The 19,731-nt window shown below is 39.4% G+C and overlaps 1 protein-coding gene across 1 annotated transcript in view; it reads left to right on the forward strand.

Annotated features, from left to right (window-relative positions):
* Positions 1-278: 278 nt before the first annotated feature.
* Positions 279-19,731, forward strand: part of LOC114458957 (homeodomain-interacting protein kinase 1-like) — a gene marked incomplete at its 3' end in the record, with an annotated part of 38,619 nt that continues 19,166 nt past the window's right edge. The window contains exons 1-2 of the mRNA XM_028441346.1: positions 279-882; positions 6,714-6,716. Coding sequence (XP_028297147.1) covers positions 348-882; positions 6,714-6,716 — 538 coding nt within the window. The remainder of the gene's footprint in view (positions 883-6,713; positions 6,717-19,731) is intronic.

Genomic DNA, 19,731 nt, shown 5'->3' on the forward strand with positions numbered 1-19,731 from the left:
ACTGGGTGCCACAAGGGGTGCTATTTTTAATCAGAGAGGAGGGGGGACAGGGCCTCATCCACCTAGCCAGCCGGACAGCTACTTTTAGACTACAGTTTTTACAGAAATATCTTACAGGTCCTTCTGATCTTGTGTGGAGCGATGGGGCCAGCTGCATTCTCAGACGTGCAGATTTCCTGGGGTTGGATGCTGCTCTGTTTTTAATTGACTCTAAACTTTTAAAATTTGGTGGGCTACCTCCGTTTTATCAGGGTGTTTTTAAGTCTTGGGCCCTTTTTTACCGTAAAAGGTGCCCAAAGTCTAACTCTCTGTACTGGTTGTTGAGAGAACCGTTGATTCACAGAGCCATGCTGGACATCAGCAGCAATGTCACCCCCGGCCTGACGATGGCGCTGCTAAAAACAAAGACTCTGTGCCTGCAGCAGCTGGTGGATGCAGTGGGGCCGGCGCTGGAGGACACCAGGGCCCTGAGCTCTCTTCTGGGCCTGCACTCTGTCCGGGTGACAGAGAGACTCCTAGAGCTGTGGCGCCAGAGGCTCCCTGGGAAGGAGAAGAGCCTTCTAATGGACTATGGACAGGGAAAAGTCAAACCGGACCCTGCAGATCCCTTCCCCGAAATCTTCCTGAGCCCAGCTCTGGGGGAGCTCACCGGCCCCCTTTTGACTACAGCACAGTCTGAAAAGCTGACTCTGCACAAAGCTGATAAAAAGACGTGGTACATGAGCTGCGTCAAGGCCATACACAAGGCCGGACTGAGCAACCGCCCCCCCACTGTGTGGTCAGAAAGATTGGGGACAGATGGAGTGAGCCCACAGTGGAGGATTTTATATAAACCTCCCCTAAAAAAGCGGACAGCTGACCTCCAGTGGAGGATTTTACACGGTGCTATTGCCTCCAATGCTTTTATTTCTGTTCTTAATCCTGCTGTTCTTAATACCTGTCCTTTTTGTTGCCTTCGAGAGACTGTGTACCATGTTTTTACAGAGTGTAAGAGACTCACGAGTTTCTTCTCTCTTTTAACATTGGTTTTTAGTCTCTTTGATGTGGTTTTTACTGAGAGGGTTTTTATCATGGGAACTAAGTACAAAAAAGAACAAAAAGAAAAGTGTCAGCTCCTCAATTACCTCTCAGGTGAAGCTAAAATGGCCATTTATATAAGCAGAAAGAACAGGGTAGAGAACAGAGAAGGACAAGAGGCTGAGGCAGTATGGCTGGTTAATATAAGGGCGAGACTCTGGCTAGATTTTAGATTTTATAAGCACATTGGAGACTTGGACGCTTTTAAACAGCGATGGTGTTTTAACAATAATGTTTGTTCAGTTGTTGATGATGAGTTGGTTTTTACGCATGTTTTTATGGCTTAAACTGTCATTTTTTAAAACAAAACCAAAAAAACATACTGGGTTTTTAATGCATTAGCACTTTTATTGGATGAATTGTGAAAACTAAACCTGTGAAAATAAAGTGTTTTTGTAAAATCAAAAATCTTCTCTCTCTCTCTCTCTCTCTCTCTCTCTCTCTCTCTCTATCTTCTCTTTCTCTCTCTCTCTCTCTCTCTCTCTCTCTCTCTCTCTCTCTCTCTCTCTCTCTCTCTCTCTCTCTCTCTCTCTCTCTCTCTCTCTCTCTCTCTCTCTCTCTCTTCCCGCTAACAACACTGTGGTTTTGTCGGGTGTTGCTCCAGTTAGATTCACTGGGACCACAGTTTGTTCACTCCAGGCCGGTGCGTTTGCTGGCTTGAGTGAAGTTGCCGCTGAAGAAGCCGCTACAGCTACAGCATAATTATTGTCAATATAATTGTTATTATTCATGAATAATATTATTACAGTTTTTCTCAATTGCTAAGACACATTTCTTGAAACCTGCTCTCCTTTTCTCTAAACTGTGAACACAAAACACAATTTCCAAGCTACATTCACAAAACGTCAGACTCTTCTTGCAAAACCAAACTTTCACCTCAAAACAGTTCAATCTGTGCTCAAAACTGAACTGTGTTGTCAAATCATGCCCCAAGTCAATCAGAATTAAAAACACTACTGAACAGTCACTAAACACTACGTAGAAAAATAGAAAACACAATGCTCAGGACATGAAACTGGAGAAATAAATGTTTATTCACTGTAGGCTAAATGCATGTTGCAAAACAAAGAACCTGTGCATAGCACTTGTACATAAAGGCAAAACAGAAATCTTATGCATTTACACGTATCTTATGCGTTTGCCACTTGTGTACAGTAAGCCCATGTAAAAAAGTACAAAAATATACAAATACAGTGCATTACTCAGCCACAGCATCATGTCTCCGTACTGGGTCAGGCCACAGGACTTCATCCACATCACAGGCCACATTTTGTTTGGCCAGGCAACGGGGGAAAAAACCCCTGGCATGCCGTATCCAGGTTTGCCAGATTGACGTTTTTCAATCTAGAGGTCCAGTGGGGTTTTACGGATGGGCGGGACTTACCAGCTCTATAGTATGTCATACAGTAATTGCTGTCAACATTTACATACTGTACTATAATGTCAAAGAAAAGGTAATTACCAGTTCTCGTCTCTAAATCTTCAGATTATGGTGGACACAGTGAATCTACTGATGATTGGTTGTACCCTTTGTCCAGCCTCCCTCATGCTCATACCATGGACAAGAACATGGTCAATCACAGAAGCTCTGATTTCATCAGATATTACTGTTCTTTGTCTTCACTGACCACCTCGCCCTCCTCTCTCACCAACTCTTCCTCTCAGATTTCTATCCATTGTAGGGCCTCACAAACCAGTGCTCTTCCCTTACATCATTAGCCACAAGTGTGATCAGTTTTGAGTTGTTGTGTTCAAGTGGTGACACCTGTGCTTTAATTGTGTTTGACTTTTGTCACCTGTGCTCACCATTATGCAGCACGGGTGCATCACAATGAAAATGTGTTGGCAAGTTGTGTCTAAACAGGTGAAAAGTGTTTATGGTTTTGCCAAAAGAGTGATTGTTTCAATCAGTGGGTTCAGGAAACTGAGCATTTGGTTCAGACAATAGGGTTTAGTGTTTTAGCAATTGAGAAAAACTGTAATTATTATTATTATTACTATTAGAGCCACTGGCGTTGCCAAGTGTGCCAGCACGGTGTCCGGTGGATGCTCTCACCACCACGTTAGCACTGATTAAGGCTGTCATGCCTAACCTACAGATAGAACCCGGTGCACCAGTCTTCATGGCTGTCACAGGTCCATCCCACCTTCAGGAGGAGGATGCGCTGTCCACGGCAGCATCCTGTACTCTGTCTGGTGACGCTGGTGGGGATGGGCAGGATGAGCTGGCCTCACAGGCTTCTCATGCCTTTTCAGAAGTTTCTAGTCGGACCTCTTTTGTAGGTTCAGTATCCAGCCGTGCACTGTGTAGCTGGCAATGTGCACGGCCTTGGGTTGGATGAAGCCCCGGTCACTACCCCAACAGCAAATGCTCTTTTTCAGGCAGGTCTCCAACACCTCGGTCTTTGTTGTACCTCCCTCTGACCCCTACATTGAGGAGCTTTGCAGATGCTGGCCTGACTCGAGGGTTCTCTCGCATCACACAAGTGATGGCAGAGCTCTGGTAGCCATGTTTGATGCAAGCAGCTTTGGAACAGTTAGCATCAGTTGATCCTCTGCCATTACAGCATGGTTTAATAATCAGGTTAATATCAATTTAATATTCAGGTTAATATCAGTTTAATAATCAGGTTAATAATCAGGTTAATATCAGTTTAATAATCAGATGTTAATATTAGTTTAGTAATCTGTTAACTCACTCAGTGCCATTGACGAGATATCTTGTCATTTGCATTTTTTCACGGGGATTACTAGAAAACACCCTGGCGGAGGTCTCTCATCAATATCTAAGCTGTGGGGTGTTGTAGTGACCAACTGTGTCCTGAAGATGGCAGCGGTTCACCTTTAGATGAGAGATTAGCCACTGATGTGGCTATGAAGTGATATTGTGACGTATCCAGCAGCTCACAGCACCACATACTAACACAGAACATGTGTGGACCTGAGTGGATTATTGATAATGTTGTGATCGTGAGATAAAACCATCAACTATCCGGGCCAAACGGTCATCGCTGCGTGTCGGGGGGGTGTGGAGGTGGGTACAAAATACCCCCAGCCTGTGAGCCAGATAGCGAAATAATAAGTGACATGTAGGAAGTAGCAGCGCGCCTTTGGATGAGAGATCATCCATGCTCATCGGAGCTCAGAGGGAGAAAGAAAGGCGTTTTACGAGATAGAAAATGGCGCTACGTGCAGAGCTGACGTTCCCAGCAGCGCACACTCAGACCAGAGCAAGTGTGGAATTCATGGCTAATGTGGCGATTGTGAGATAAAACCATAAAAAACGGGGTAAGCAGTGACACTCTGCATGTCTGGGAGGAGGAGGAAGTTGCGTGTGTGCAGAATGATGGGAGAGAAAGTTGGAGGAACGCCAAAATACAGTAAGAAATCCATTCAACTCTGAACCAGATCGATAAATAATAATAATTTTGCCATCAAAAGCCCGGTCTGTGTTTTTTTTTTTTTTTTGTTTTATATAAGGAAACAATGTTCAGATGTTAGAGTTGTCACTAAAGCAACAAAAAAAAAAAAGCTTTTTTTTACAAAAATACTTTTTTCTCAGCTTTTTGCTCTGAAACTGAAGATTTGTGTAAAACTTGCTCTATTTAACGGCTGATTACAAAAGAACGAAACAAGCCAGAAACAATTTTCTTGATGAAAGTAGAGGCTTCAATCTTTCAGAATCTGGTGTCAGATTTCAGATAGTCATAGTAGAAAATATTCTGTGGGTCTTTAAAAATCAGTCAAAATGCTCAAAAACGGCTGTTACTGAGGGGGTAGAAAATCTGAGAATGGCTGGCACTGAATGTGTTAATATTCGTTTAATAATCAGATGTTAATATCAGTTTAATAATCAGATGTTAATATCAGTTTAATAATCAGATGTTAATATCAGTTTAATAATCAGATGTTAACATCAGTTTAATAATCAGATGTTAATATCAGTTTAATAATCAGATGTTAACATCAGTTTAATAATCAGATGTTAATATCAGTTTAATAATCAGATGTTAACATCAGTTTAATAATCAGATGTTAATATCAGTTTAATAATCAGATGTTAATATCAGTTTAATAATCAGATGTTAATATCAGTTTAATAATCAGATGTTAATATCAGTTTAATAATCAGATGTTAATATCAGTTTAATAATCAGATGTTAATATCAGTTTAATAATCAGATGTTAATATCAGTTTAATAATCAGATGTTAATATCAGTTTAATAATCAGATGTTAATATCAGTTTAATAATCAGATGTTAACATCAGTTTAATAATCAGATGTTAATATCAGTTTAATAATCAGATGTTAACATCAGTTTAATAATCAGATGTTAATATCAGTTTAATAATCAGATGTTAACATCAGTTTAATAATCAGATGTTAATATCAGTTTAATAATCAGATGTTAACATCAGTTTAATAATCAGATGTTAATATCAGTTTAATAATCAGATGTTAATATCAGTTTAATAATCAGATGTTAATATCAGTTTAATAATCAGATGTTAATATCAGTTTAATAATCAGATGTTAATATCAGTTTAATAATCAGATGTTAATATCAGTTTAATAATCAGATGTTAATATCAGTTTAATAATCAGATGTTAATATCAGTTTAATAATCAGATGTTAATATCAGTTTAATAATCAGATGTTAATATCAGTTTAATAATCAGAGTTTCCTGGTGTCTTGTTGCTTCCGTGTTTCTCTGCAGTTACAGTATTTCTGCGTCTCTTGTAAAGCGATTTGTCAGGATGCAGAGAGAGAACAGACTGGTGGAGCAGATGTGCAGGAAACACCAACATTTCCATAATTGCCTCCTGAAAAAAGATCCTGCAAAAATGTATTTAATCCTAAGTGATGAGCTGGTGAAGTGAGTGAGACAAATACGATACGTCCTCATCTCTGTGAAAAAGGAAAAGAACAACAATACACAAACAATTGTGTGTTTCGTAGCTACTGTAAGTAACGTTCTCTATTATCCAGGCAGATGGAATAATATTATAATTAGTTCAACATAGAGAGCCTGTACTATGAACCTGGATAAACGTATCCTGATATCTGTGCGCTAGCTTCAGCTAACCAAACATTCTCCATCAGAGAGCAGCTGTACTATGAAGCAGGATATAAACATGTTCGGTAACCCAGGTGATTTCAGCCTGGCTACGTGCACGCTCCTGTGATATGAAGAATTAACATCAATAATTATCCCCGTTACACACTGTGGTCTGCTCCACCCACAGTGCTAACTGGGATGAAGGCTGACTAAAGTACAGGGGGAGTAAGTCGCACAGCCAAAAACAGCGCCGCTGCACTGCTTTTTGGATTCACGCACATGGGAGAACAGAGCCCTAAATTAGTGAGATGATCTAATATGAAATGATGGTAGAATAAACAGTTTGACTTTATTACAGCACACACATGTTTCTAATCATGTAACCTCCTCATTGTGGGTGGAGTCTGTGTCTCTGATGCTGTGTTCATACAGATCAGCCTACATCATAAGATGGAATATATTGATATTAATATTATCTACAGGACTGAGGCTCTCTGAGTCACCACAGAATACATGAATGAATGAGGTTTTATCAGCTGACTAATGTAGATATTAATCTATATGTTTCTATAGGATGTCATAGTAAATAAAGGATAAATATTCTCTCTCCTGTTGTTTTTCCTTCTATTTACCCCACAGGGATAATTCAAGTTTTTTTCCATTTTTGATTTTCTAAGAGAACTGATTGGTCAGGAGGCGGGGCTTTGTGCTGGCTTGAATCTTATCCTAATACTAAACCTACTCCCGACCAGGTTAGCTGTTCAGTCTAAGTTACCATGGTGATTTAACCGGTAAGACGTTATCCAACATCGTAGTACAGCACACACCGAATAAATCCAGGAAGTTATTGTGATAAGAGGAAATCCATCTTCATAGTACAGGCCTCATGTGTTTCATTATTTACAAATGTTTTAACGTACACAATGAGGAAGCTGGAATAAGCACCACACAAATCAGAAAGAATGAATTAACTTTATTTTGTTTATGTATATGAAAATACTTAAAAAGAAAAGAAAAGAAAACAAATGTCAACAAATTATGCACAAGAAAAAGGAGCAGGACAAAGTATAGACTTTATTTAATCCTAACCTGTTTTTAGCTTTTCAGTTTATCTCAGTGCTAATATTATGTATACATAATTATCCATATGCAATTATAATACTGTACACCTACTGTATATATACACACATACATATACATTACTTAAATATCCATATAAATAAATAGTGTGACGGTTTGGCAGTTTGTGAATGGTTATTGTTGCTATGAATGTTAGGTTCTGTTTTTATGGGTGCCAGCCAGGTTTCCCTCCTGACGTATAGGATATTTGTATTAGTATGAATTTTGTTTTGTCTGTACAGTCGATGAGTTTCCTTTAAAATGTCAAACCTCACTAGGACATATACTCCTAGACATACACCCTGTTACATATGACATATAGACTGAAAAAAACAACACACTCAGGAAATGTAATTCTTTACAAGTATATTGAAGTTGTCCACACAAAATAAATATACACACAGACATGTGAGTGAGTCCTTTGCTCTCCAACACACATCATACAGCTACAACTCAAATACATCCACAAAGGTCCAGAGGAGTCAGAAGTTCTCACTCCCCCCAATTTCCTTGCTCCACAGCGTATCTAAATAAACAGAACTGTGTTTGAAATCATATTCTTTCTTTCAACATGAGATATAAAAATATTAAACATAAAGTTTTTACGTACTGCAAAAAAAGTCAATGACGTCACACAGACGGCAGGCAAAAGTGTGAGTTGACTGCACAAAGCAGGCTAAAATAAACATATTCAATATTATTTTAACATACTTCCTTCAATATCATAACAGTAAATAATAATATATGAAATAAAGGAAACACAAAACAAAAGAAACTCACGGACAGTCCAGTGTCTGGTCAGACGTGTACGTGCGGTGTGCGTCTGACGTCACCGACGCTTTGCAGCTACCAGGAAGCGGTAATGTCTGGGTCTGCGACTGACTGTTTCCAGCTCTAAAAACTATTTGCGGCAATGACTGGCACCGTGAGTGGATGGACTTCCTCCAGTAAGGACGCAGCTGGTGAGGACCTCGAACAATCCGGTATGCAGTCTCCACGGACACGCTCCGCTCCGACCCAGAAACCGATGCTGCTCCTCCACGGCTCTCTGAGGTACGCCATTTAACTACCGCAGGCAGGAGGCTTGCCCAGCGGAGGAACCGGGGATAAGCGAATAGGCGAGGAGACAGAGATGGGCGTTAGTGTGAGGTCAGAGTAAGAGGCTGAACAGGGGAGTGAACCGGTGGTGTGGGAAAAAAACGAGAAAAATAAGTGACTGAGGCTGCAAAGGCATTTTGCAGGTTGTCACAATAGTACATACATTCCAACATTAAACATACATATATTCACATAATATAATTATCCATATAAATAATAATTCATGTATTATATTTACTGAAATGGGTGTCAAACTCATTTTAGTTCAGGGGCCAAATAAGGAGTTTAATCTCCTGTGGACCACAGTTTTAAGGCGGGAAAACCAGTAATTTCAATTTAATTGTGCCTAGTTTACACTATACGTATAAATAAAATACTAAACATGTAAGAAACCAACAATATCCAAGCAATAAGTGACAGATATTAGTCCCAACAGGATCTACACTTTACATTTGACCATTTTTTAGTTTATTAAGGGAATTATTATGATATGTGATTTTGTAAGAATTTTGAGTTTCATGTTTTCTCTGTCATTTTTACTTTTTCCTGCAGATCAAACTGGATGCTCCAAAGGGCCAGATTCACCCAAACCAAACCATTATCCACAAACAATAGTGAAAAGCAGTGTTTTCTGCTTTAATAATGAAATACAATCATTACAGATGTAAATGTGTGTTAAAATCCTCAGAAATAACAACCAATCCTGAGTTGATGAATATATTCATCTTCAGTTCAGTCCTCCATGACACGCACACGCACACGCACACACACACACACACACACACACACACACACACACACACACACACACACACACACACACACACACACACACACACACACACACACACTTGCTTTTTCCACCAGATCTACTCATTTATTCTTCTATTATTCACATACCCCAACATTTACTCTATTATTTTTAGACAATCATCCACAGCTTCTTCAGCTGCCGCAGGAAGTCCATCCTCTGCTGAGCTTTTTTGATGATGGAGCTGATGTTCAGCTCCACTTGAGGTCCTGAGTGATGATGGTCCCCAGGAAGCAGAAGTACTCCACAGAGCTCACTGTAGAGTCTCCCAGGGTGAGGGGGGTGAGGGGGGTGGGTTCTTCCTGAAGTCTGCTATCATCTCCCCTGTCTTTAAAGCGTTGAGCTCCAGGTTGTTCTGGCTGCACCAGGACACCAGCCGGTCTGTCTCCACCTGTAGTCAGACTCGTCTCCATCAGAGATGAGACGATGATGGTCGTGCACAACATCAGAAACTACTATTACCTTCTTTATTATTTTCACAAAGTCAATCCTGTTCTTAAAATCTAACTGTTCCATTACAGACTAATGCAGGGTGAAGGATTTCCATCCTTCATTAGAAATAAACTAGACAAGTTAGAGCTGATGCTAGTTTAAGTTCACATCACGGTTCCATTACAACCTAGGTTCTCAAAGTGGGGTACGGGTACCCCCAGGGGTATACATAGTCATAGGGGAACATGAATGAAAAATAACAATTGGAAACTAGAATAAAATCGACCAGCAGTCAGGAGCCTCCATGCATTGCCACAGATTACGATACACCCTGGTGACACGCCCCGCCCTTTTAGCGTACTGAACGCATGAGTTACGTTGCTTAGCTACGCCAAGAACATAAGTATCTTTCCCACTGGAAATGTTACCAACGTCTTGTTCATATGATCAGATCGTAGAGGTTAGTACTAGAGTGTAAAAATAAATGATTTACGTCAATGTGTGAAGTGGAGTGTATAATCACAGAACCGAGACACCGTGGACTCACGTCAGCTCTCGTTTATTCACATAACACAAAGTTTCCTGACCCCCGCAGTGGTGCATTGTGGGAAATGTAGTCTACCGCTACATGGAGCGGAACAATAAACAAACAAAATAGCTGAAATTGATTTCCTTTTTTTGTTTTGTTTTCTGAAACTTTTTTTGCCACGGATTGTAGACAATGTTTCTTTGTTTCCTGTATTTTTTACTACTGCACTTTTATTTTTGTTTTTTATGCAGGTAATTAGTTTAATTTAGTTTTAGATGTATTATGAAATATGATGTTACTTGTTCCCTGTCAGTTCAATACCTTTGAAAATGTGTTATTGGTCAGGAGTATTTGGGGAGCGAGGGGTACGGGGGGGCTGGAAGTTTGAGAACCACTGGGTTAGACTATGGTTACTATAGTTACTGTATTAGATAGTCACTGTTCTTCATTCAGACCTAAAGCTATAGGTTCAATCAGACATAGGCAACTGGTGGCCCAAGGGCCACATGCAGCTCTCAATCTAATTTTATGTGGCTCCCAAAGTAAATGTACAAAATGACAGAAAAATACACAAAACAAGAGCAAAATTTCATAAAAAAAAATACAAAGAATTACGACATTGCAGGAAAATACAGTAAAAGACAAGATGAAAACACAGAAAATACTCAAAAAACACACAAAACGACAACAGTTAAAAACAAAATTACTCCAAAAAAAATATACAAAATTACAGGAAATAACAACAAAATTACACAAAGAGACAAAAAAAACACAAAAAAATTGCTCCGCAAACCCACAGTACTAACAAACAAGCAAAACAACAACAGAAATACACAAAAAAACATTTTTTTAAAAAACCCAGCAAAACACACACACAAATACACAATATGACTCCCTTGTGAATGGCCCTGTCTCCACATGTCTGTGTTCAACCATCCCTGTGTTCTGTCCTTTATAGACACAGGTACATTCATTGTACCGTACAATGCAAAACTGGGTTGAAATGAATGACCTAAGGTAACCCTACACATGACTTAAAAGCATTTGAATGAACACACTCAGTTCAAACAAGAAACACCATTCCAACAGACATCTGATCTCAACTGTCTACGTGCTTCACACTGTAGGCTCAGACTAATAAACTGGAATATTAGCATTTCCTGAAGTACAAGTGAGGATGCATAGCTGAAACACACCCCTATTTGGCTGCTGGACAAAAAAAGGACATCATCTACCAATAAGGAGCAAGCACCCTCCCTCTCTACACGCCCCACCCCCCACCCCACACCCTTAACTGTGACATCATCACAAACTCAGCTGATGATGTCATTAGGAGCTGGTCACACATCAAACATTGAGTAAATCCTTTAATGAGGAACTACCTTCTGAGAAAGTCACAATAACCCACAAGAATTATATTCTAAGACCATAAAGGTTTTTGACTACAGCACTAACAGCTGGATCACAGTTCATACTCGTCACAGTCTGGAGGATCACCTGACTCCTTCAAGCTTCTACAGGACTGTCTTCCTTAGTAAAGACCGAAGCATTGTGGGTTGTGATTTAGGTTTGTTTGTCCCCTCGAGCAAAGTGTGGAGGTTTAACCTCGTCACACACACTTGGCAGGAGATGTCACCAATGCATGAGTCTCAGGTATTCATGAGTGTTACCGTGTTAAAGGATGCATCTACGCTATGGGAGGCTACAGGAATCATACCTCACTCAGAACTGCTGAACGCTACCAACCCAACATCAACCAGTGGACGATCATTGCATCAATGAATGAAGGGAGGATCAGCGCCAGCTGCACCACACAACAAGATTTACATATGTGGAGGATGGAGTGATAGAGAACTGAGTATTACAACCCAGACACCAACCAGTGGACACTGATCACTCCCATGGGAACACCTCAGTGTGGACTTGGGGTCGTTGCATATATGGGCCACATTTTTGCAGTTGGAGGCAGAGATGGTCCATAGATCTGAGGTCTGCTGAGGCTTACGACCCAGTGACCAACACCTGGTACGATGTCCCTGAAATGGTCCACACACACTGGGACTTTGACATTGCAGTGATGAACAAGCAGATCTTTGTTGTCTCGTGTAACACAAAAAGAATTGTTGAGTGCTATGATTCCACCACAAATACTTGGTCTGTGGTATTTTCTGGCTTTGACCACTGCTATGATAGGGTGAGATGTTGTGTGATTTCTGGACTTCCCCATGGCTGAGTACTGTTCCCCCTCGTAAACCCATCATACCCAGGACACAGGTCTAAAAAAGTGACATTTATTATTAATAATAATAATAATAATAATAATAATAATAATAATAATAATAATAATACATTGCATTTGTAATGCACTTTACATTTGACACCATTAATTAGAGTTAATGTAGTGGTTTGCATGTCTGCCTCACAGCAAGGTCATGGGTTCAAGCCCTGGACACTTAGTTTGCATGTTCTCCCCGTGTTTGTGTGGGTTTTCTTCTGAACATCAAAAACATTTACGTTAGGTTAAGTATAGACACCCTCTAAAATGACAGGTCACGTCTAAAAAGTTTTCCTTAAAACTAAAAAATATTTGTGTTTGCAGGACTTTCTACAGCTTTTTTACAGGAAAAATACACAAAAGAAATACAGAAATGCACAAAACGCTTCACAATGAGCAAGACAACAAACATACACAGAATGACAGAAAAACACAAAATTACTACAGAAACTTTTTGTTCTTTCCTGTATTAATGCTCAGATCGCTCATTATTATAATGCTGATATGAATGTTGATCATGTGACCCACTGATCAAACAAAGCCCCGCTGTGATAAAAGTTGCTTAGCTTTGGGTTCACTCATTCTACTGTCCTAATGGTGGATGAATAGTGTGTGAGGTGTTCTCCATCTCCATTATTAACAGGTTCACCTAGACAGAGATGATCTGATCTAATAAATGTGATCATGTGTTTTATAAAGTGAGGCCATGGCAGCATCTCTCTGCTCTGGAGCGGCTAAAACCAACACCTACTGTTCATGCTAATACTCAGATATACTGTATGTGCTTCATGTTTTTATCTTCAATCCATCAGAACCTAATAATACCCTCTGTGCTCATCACCAGCTAAATTAGAACCTGTGCTAAAAGCAATTATCTGACTCCACATGATCCTAATATGTGAAATAATGAAAAATAAAGTCATAAAAACATAGATCAGGTTAAATGAAAAGTATTTACAGTAACTGCCTTCATACGGTATGGTTTATTTGTTTTGATTTGGTTTTAAAACGTAATAACCAAAGATCAAAGGGTACATGGATAATAATGCTACATACAGTATATGGTTTTGATACAATCTTTTTTTCTTTAATATTAAATAAATATCTCAAGTGGACTTCCAGATACTTGTTATTCAGTAGTCCTGTTTATTTACATGAACAGACACTGTTTGTTGTGAGAAGTTATTATAAATCAACCTGTTTACGAGCACTGACCAAACACTGAAAGTATCAGATCTCAGTTAGTGTCTGTGCACTCACGTGTATGCTAAACTCCTAACAAAACAACCTTCTTCAACTCAATTCTTATTGTCTTAAAATCAGCATCACAACTATAACGCTGTGCTTTCATCATTATTTCATTTCCTGATATACAGTAGTTCATCATTTTTACCTCTTTTCTCATGTGGCTTTTTCTCATTGACTCCTCTCTTTGCTGAGCAACAATGTAAACAACGCAGCTTCTGAGCTGCTCTCTGGTGACTTCCACGTCTTCATTGGTGTTTTATAGCAGTTGGCTCCACATTCAGGAAGCAGCAGTGGGCCATTACTGGTGGGCGGCGACATAGTACCGTGTACACATTGGGGTGTCAGCAGGGGTTGCAAGGTTTTGTTGTCGCGTGGAATTTGCTACGTTATGCCACCACCCTCACGCAGGAAATGGTGGCACGGACATACAGCCGTGCTATGTGATTTTCAAAATAAAAGCGTATCTTATTTAATCAATGTATTAATGTGGATGGATGTATTGTTACACCACTACTACTCAGTGGAAAGTATCCTCCAGCACTACTCAGTGATATCTGTGTTAGCTGCTGTCCATGTGATGGTTCAGATCAACTTTAGGGCCATGGCTGAAGCAGATCAGAGCAGACACATGATAACAAACCAGAATTAAAGCTGACAGGACAGTAAACACCAGAGCAATCATCTGATCCCTCTGAGGATCTCTAACTGTTCATTCTCTAGTAATATGAACATGGACGACTGTTGGCAGCTCTGCCTCCAGAGAACACACGTGACTCTGTATTTTAACTACTTTTTAACACTTAATTTGAATGTTTCCACACCTTTAATGTGTGCATTCTAGTCTGGTTTGGTGATATAATTCTTCTTCTTCTCTACAAACCTCAGGCTGAGTAAAAGACTCGCTGCTTTTGGCTTTTCATGTTTTTATTCTCATCCTAAAAAAACATGTTAATAAAATGTTTCTCATCATTTGAATGTAGTATTCATCATTACCTGAGCAGAGAACAGTTAGTGTTCATACGTCCCTGGAGTTTAACTCACGTTAAAGGGTCCATGTTTAGATAAATGAATGTTTCTGTGCTTTAAACATGATAAAGGTCTATTATGGCTTCATACACATGTCCAAAGTGTTTTTTCATTGATTCAATCATTAGTCAGAGGGTGATTTGATTCTTTCTTACTACAGGGTGAGAACAAACACCTCGCTACAATTTGATGATGAATCTGACGTGGCACTGAGCTGGAGAAGCCACGCCTCCAGGAAGCTCTCTGCCGTGATTGACATGTAAACAGACACGCCCATGAAGGTGAGCATTTCAGTGCTAGGTATGTATTTTCTACAGTCTATGTATGTACCAGTGAACGCCCCGCCCCCACGCTCTGTCTCATGTTTATAAAGCAGCATGAGCTCGATTACGGAGTGGGTGGGAGGAGGGCGGGCCGTCCTCTGGCCCTACGTCACTGCGCGGGAAGGAGGAAGTCAGTGTCTATAGACACGCCCACTCATGAATATTCATAAGTAGGCCACAAATCAGCCTGTTGTGTAGAGTTGGTCAGAAAGTGACTTTTCAGAGGCTAAAACTCAGGCGAGTTTGGGAAAATAAACCTCAAATATCATGTTTTTAGAACAAATGGTGATGATGGTGAAAAATAGCAGCATTAACATATCTATCATGTGTTTACTAATGCAGGATGAACATGGAGCTTCTATTGTTGTTCACACAGCTGATCACAGAGAAGATTAGGAGGAACAGACTTCAGTGTTAGTCTGAGACAAATGTTCAGAGGCTTAAACTCATTGTTTCTCTTCCTTCAGAAACACAGGTTATGATTGGTTCTAATTCACCCTTTGATAGACTTTCAGTTGTTGCTCATTCTCATTCCTGCACTGCTTTCTTTTTACCTACAAACAATCCTTTGTCTTTCCCTCTCAACACTTCTGTGTCCATCTACTGACTCTAGCACTTTGTGGACATGTGGAATCAAGCCAGCATGAAATGGGATTAGCACCAGCAGCCTCTGTCTCTTCTCTAAACAGGTACAACGTCTCATATTGAGTTTGACACATGCAACGCTCCATGGTCTGATCTCACTGTAGGCTTTGGTCTACTGGTGATATCTGTTAAAGCTTCTCTAAAGGTTCACCACTCATCATGGATGAGGAAAACACAAACCATCAACAACAAGATTAATGACTAGAAAGATAAACAATTACTCATTATTCAATAATGAAGGCCTGATCTGGTATAATTATAATAATTCAAAGTCAAATATTCATGTTTGGTCTGTTAGAATAAAGATCAGACACAACCAGTTGAAAATACTAAAGTGCTCTTAATTTCCCCTTAAACTAAGAGTATTTAGCTCTGTTTAGTGAGTCCTTTTCCTGTTAGTGATCAGTGTTGAACACATACATCTCACAGCAGTTGCTCTTTTGTGAGGAGAACTTAGTCTGAACCCTGGAGCGACACACACTGACGTTGGGGTTTGTTGTGGTGAATATTTAGGACAGAGACAGTTAGTCTAAATGAAGGAACTGGAGATAAAGAGAAAACTACAACCTACTGGTTAGACATGTGTGTGTTCCACTCCTTAGACAGGTGATCAAGGCCTGGTCCACAGGTAGGCAGGTTTTTTATAAGCTAATATCCTCTATTTAAAAATAAAAAAATTGATGAGGTCTTTGATGAACAGCCTTAGAGGGAGGAAGGGTCATGTGATGTAAAATAGTAATATTATTGATCCTCAAGAAGAAGAAGCATTAGTTGGATCCTAACAACAAACGTTAGAAAAAGCTCAGTATCCACGCTGCCCACTGACCCACATGAGAGAGTGGGTTGGGCTTCATTTCAATGCTTGTACTACAAGCTCCGCCCAGGTTTGGACGCTGCACATATTTGTTAATGTCTTTATCTCTTATATTGTTTTTCCTATTTTATTGTAAAGCATGATGTGTTTTGATTAGCGTGAGAAAGACTCACGCGTCGTCCAGGGGTCTCGTCAATGCTGTACGAGTGTAGGGGCCCCATTTATTTTAATTATTATTATTATTATACATCAATTTTATATAGCACTTTTCTGGATACTCAAAGTCGCTTTACAATGAAGGGAGCAGTGTTGGGGTTTGGTGGGCACCTCGGCAGCGCTCGAGAAGTTTTTTTTTTTGGTCCACATTGGACTTGAACCAGCAACCCTGTGGTTACCAACCCATGTCTCTACAGACTGATCCTTTTATTTATTTATTTATTTATTTATTTATTTATTTATTTATTTATTTATTTATTTATTTATTTATTTAATTATTTATTTATTTATCCTTTTAGATCCTTTCAACACAAAACACGTCTACATTTGGTCAGTCTATTTTACAGCAGTTTGTGTTGAAATCCTGATATTTAATAATAATTAGTTTGTGTATCTAAACCTGCTGCCAAGATTTCCCAAAATATTGGACATTTATGTTTTGAGTGAATTACAATTTATTTTGGTTTGTGATTGTCAATATTGTGTTTTGATCTATTTTTGTAGATATCAACTTGTAGTGGTTTTTCTTTATTGTATTTTTTTTTTATTAACAATTAAAAACACCACAAAAACAGTCACATATTTACAATGTGTACTATTAGAATATTTAATAAATGTTGTATGGTGGGTTTAGATTCAACGACCACGTCCCTGGAGCTCTGTCGTATAGATTGTAGTAAAGGAAGTGACGTAGTCTACACATGTGCGCTGAAAGGATCTGAAAGAATCTAAAAGGATCTGAAAGGATCTGAAAGGATCTAAAAGGATCTAAAAGGATCTAAAAGGATCTGAAAGGATCTAAAAGGATCAGGCATGTGAAAGGATCGTGCACTGACGCCCTGCAGCCACTTAGCTGCCCCTGAAGCTGCCTGTGTGCATCCTCCTGTTTGTATTCCATAATCAGTGTTTAATATAAACAGATTCAACCAGACGTAGCGTGTAGAACACAACGGATCATTCTACATGTGAACACATGATGTGAATAGTGTCTGGTTGAAACTGCTTCTGGCTTAAGGAGACGTCGGCTTCATTTGGGTTAGACTAAAGCTCTAAGCTGGAGAACACAGGAGAACATGCAAACTCCACACACAGACACTTTCAAACCCAGGCCCTCGTGCTGTTCTTGATAGATATTTAAAAAGCAAACAAGAGTAAAGTTGTGCTGAATGAGAGTGAAGCTGTGTAAGGACACGTCTATCCAACGTTTTAGAAAAGAAAGTTGTAAATATCTGGAGGTTTGACAAAGCGTAGCTTTCCAGGTTTGATATCTTTACATGTTAGTGTTTGCACAGGTTCTCTCAGTGACAGACACACTACAGACACTGTCTGTACAGCTCTGCTCTATTTATAACTAACAGCAACAAACACACAACTTTAGCTGTAGTGTCACAATGTAACAGTGTGTGTAAAGCTGGGAGTCATGAAGCTTTAATAAACATGAGCTGGTTTGACAGATTGTGTTTAAATTGGGTCACACAGTGTTTGAACAATATTCACTGCATTAGAAACATTAGAAAGTCTTTCATTCTCAATCATTTACTCAGATATTACACAACTAGAACAATGCATCAGCATTTCACCAAAAACCACAAACAAAGTAAGGTAACTTTTTCAAAGTGCATGTGTGAGTATAAGAAGGAAAGTGGAGTTCTTTGTTGCTTTTATTCTGAAATTCCCACCAGCAGCACTTATTTTAGAAACTAATAAAAAGCTCACCTTGGTGTCTAATAAAAGCCTGGTTTTTATTAAGAATCTTCTCTTTTAATAAAGCACTGACTGAAGTCGTTTCAAAATGTATTAAAGTCATGTTTTTAAACCATAAAACCATCAAGAATCACCAGTGCCTAATAAACCAGATCAATGTGGTGATCAGAGAGCAGTCAAACACCAGCGTCTCATGTTCATCATAATTATTCAACCAGATAAATATTCACATCTACTACACACAGCCTACTCTAGGTCTAAACACATCTACCACACCTAACAGACTCATGACTCAGCAAAACCTTGTCAGATGAAACGTTCTCACTTGTCAAACCAAACACTGTGAGGCTTCAAAATAAAAGTATGTGGACTAAACAATAAAATCGTCTCAGTCCGTAAAACACGACATGACGTTTTATTTTGAAGAAACCGTAAATAAACATGACGTCATCAATATGTGCTGCTTCTGATATGAGACTAAAGTTGAAAGCTGTTACTTTTTATTTATTTTAAAAGGTTCAGTCATGTCTACTTCCAATTCCTTCAAAATAAAGCACCATGTGGTGTTTTACACACTCACCACAGCCCAAAAGGTATTTTAATGACGTAACACAAGTCATTATCACAGTTTTACAGGTTGTAGTAACACACCAAAAATAAATAAACACACAAAGAAGCGTCTTACACCGTCATACACTCACACTACCGTGGGAACAGAACTGTTCTCTCTTTTCCTCGTTTACGCCGCCCTTTGCCCAGCCTCCCAGCCAATCAACACTCAGAACACATGTAAACTGTCGTTAGCCCGCGGGACTTTATAACGGTAGGGGATCTAAAACTGTCGTAACTTCACACAAGAATTCCCCCTCTACCTTGTCACCGAAGCTGGCTGCCTATCCTCTATTAAATGTTATATTAATAAAGAAAAGAATTATATGTACCTCCTCTTATAGGAAGTCCAAGAGTCGTCTCGCTATTTTGTGGGATTGATATTAAGACCCACCGAGTGTAGGTCAAGGCTGGAAACAACTCTTTTTTACAACAGCATGAGTTAGCCCCCCCTGACTCCCCTGATAAAGAGGGAGCCAAAGGCGGATTCACTTACCAGAGGTCTAGAAGTGTGTCTCTCGACCCAGGAGTCATCTCAGATGTGGGTAGTATATACATTGCAGGTTGATTTAATCAAGAAGGCTTCTTAATATTTAATGGTTTTTATTAAAGGTTTACAAAAATCAAGTAAAAGTCAATCAAAAAGTTTCAAAGTATCAAAGTCCTAAACTATCAGCCGATAGAGAAAGACGGGGGCCTCATGAACAACTGAATGTCCGTCTAAAGGAGGCCCCCGAATACA

This window comes from Gouania willdenowi, unplaced genomic scaffold (genome assembly GCF_900634775.1).
Source record: "Gouania willdenowi unplaced genomic scaffold, fGouWil2.1 scaffold_221_arrow_ctg1, whole genome shotgun sequence".
Lineage (NCBI taxonomy): Eukaryota > Metazoa > Chordata > Actinopteri > Blenniiformes > Gobiesocidae > Gouania > Gouania willdenowi.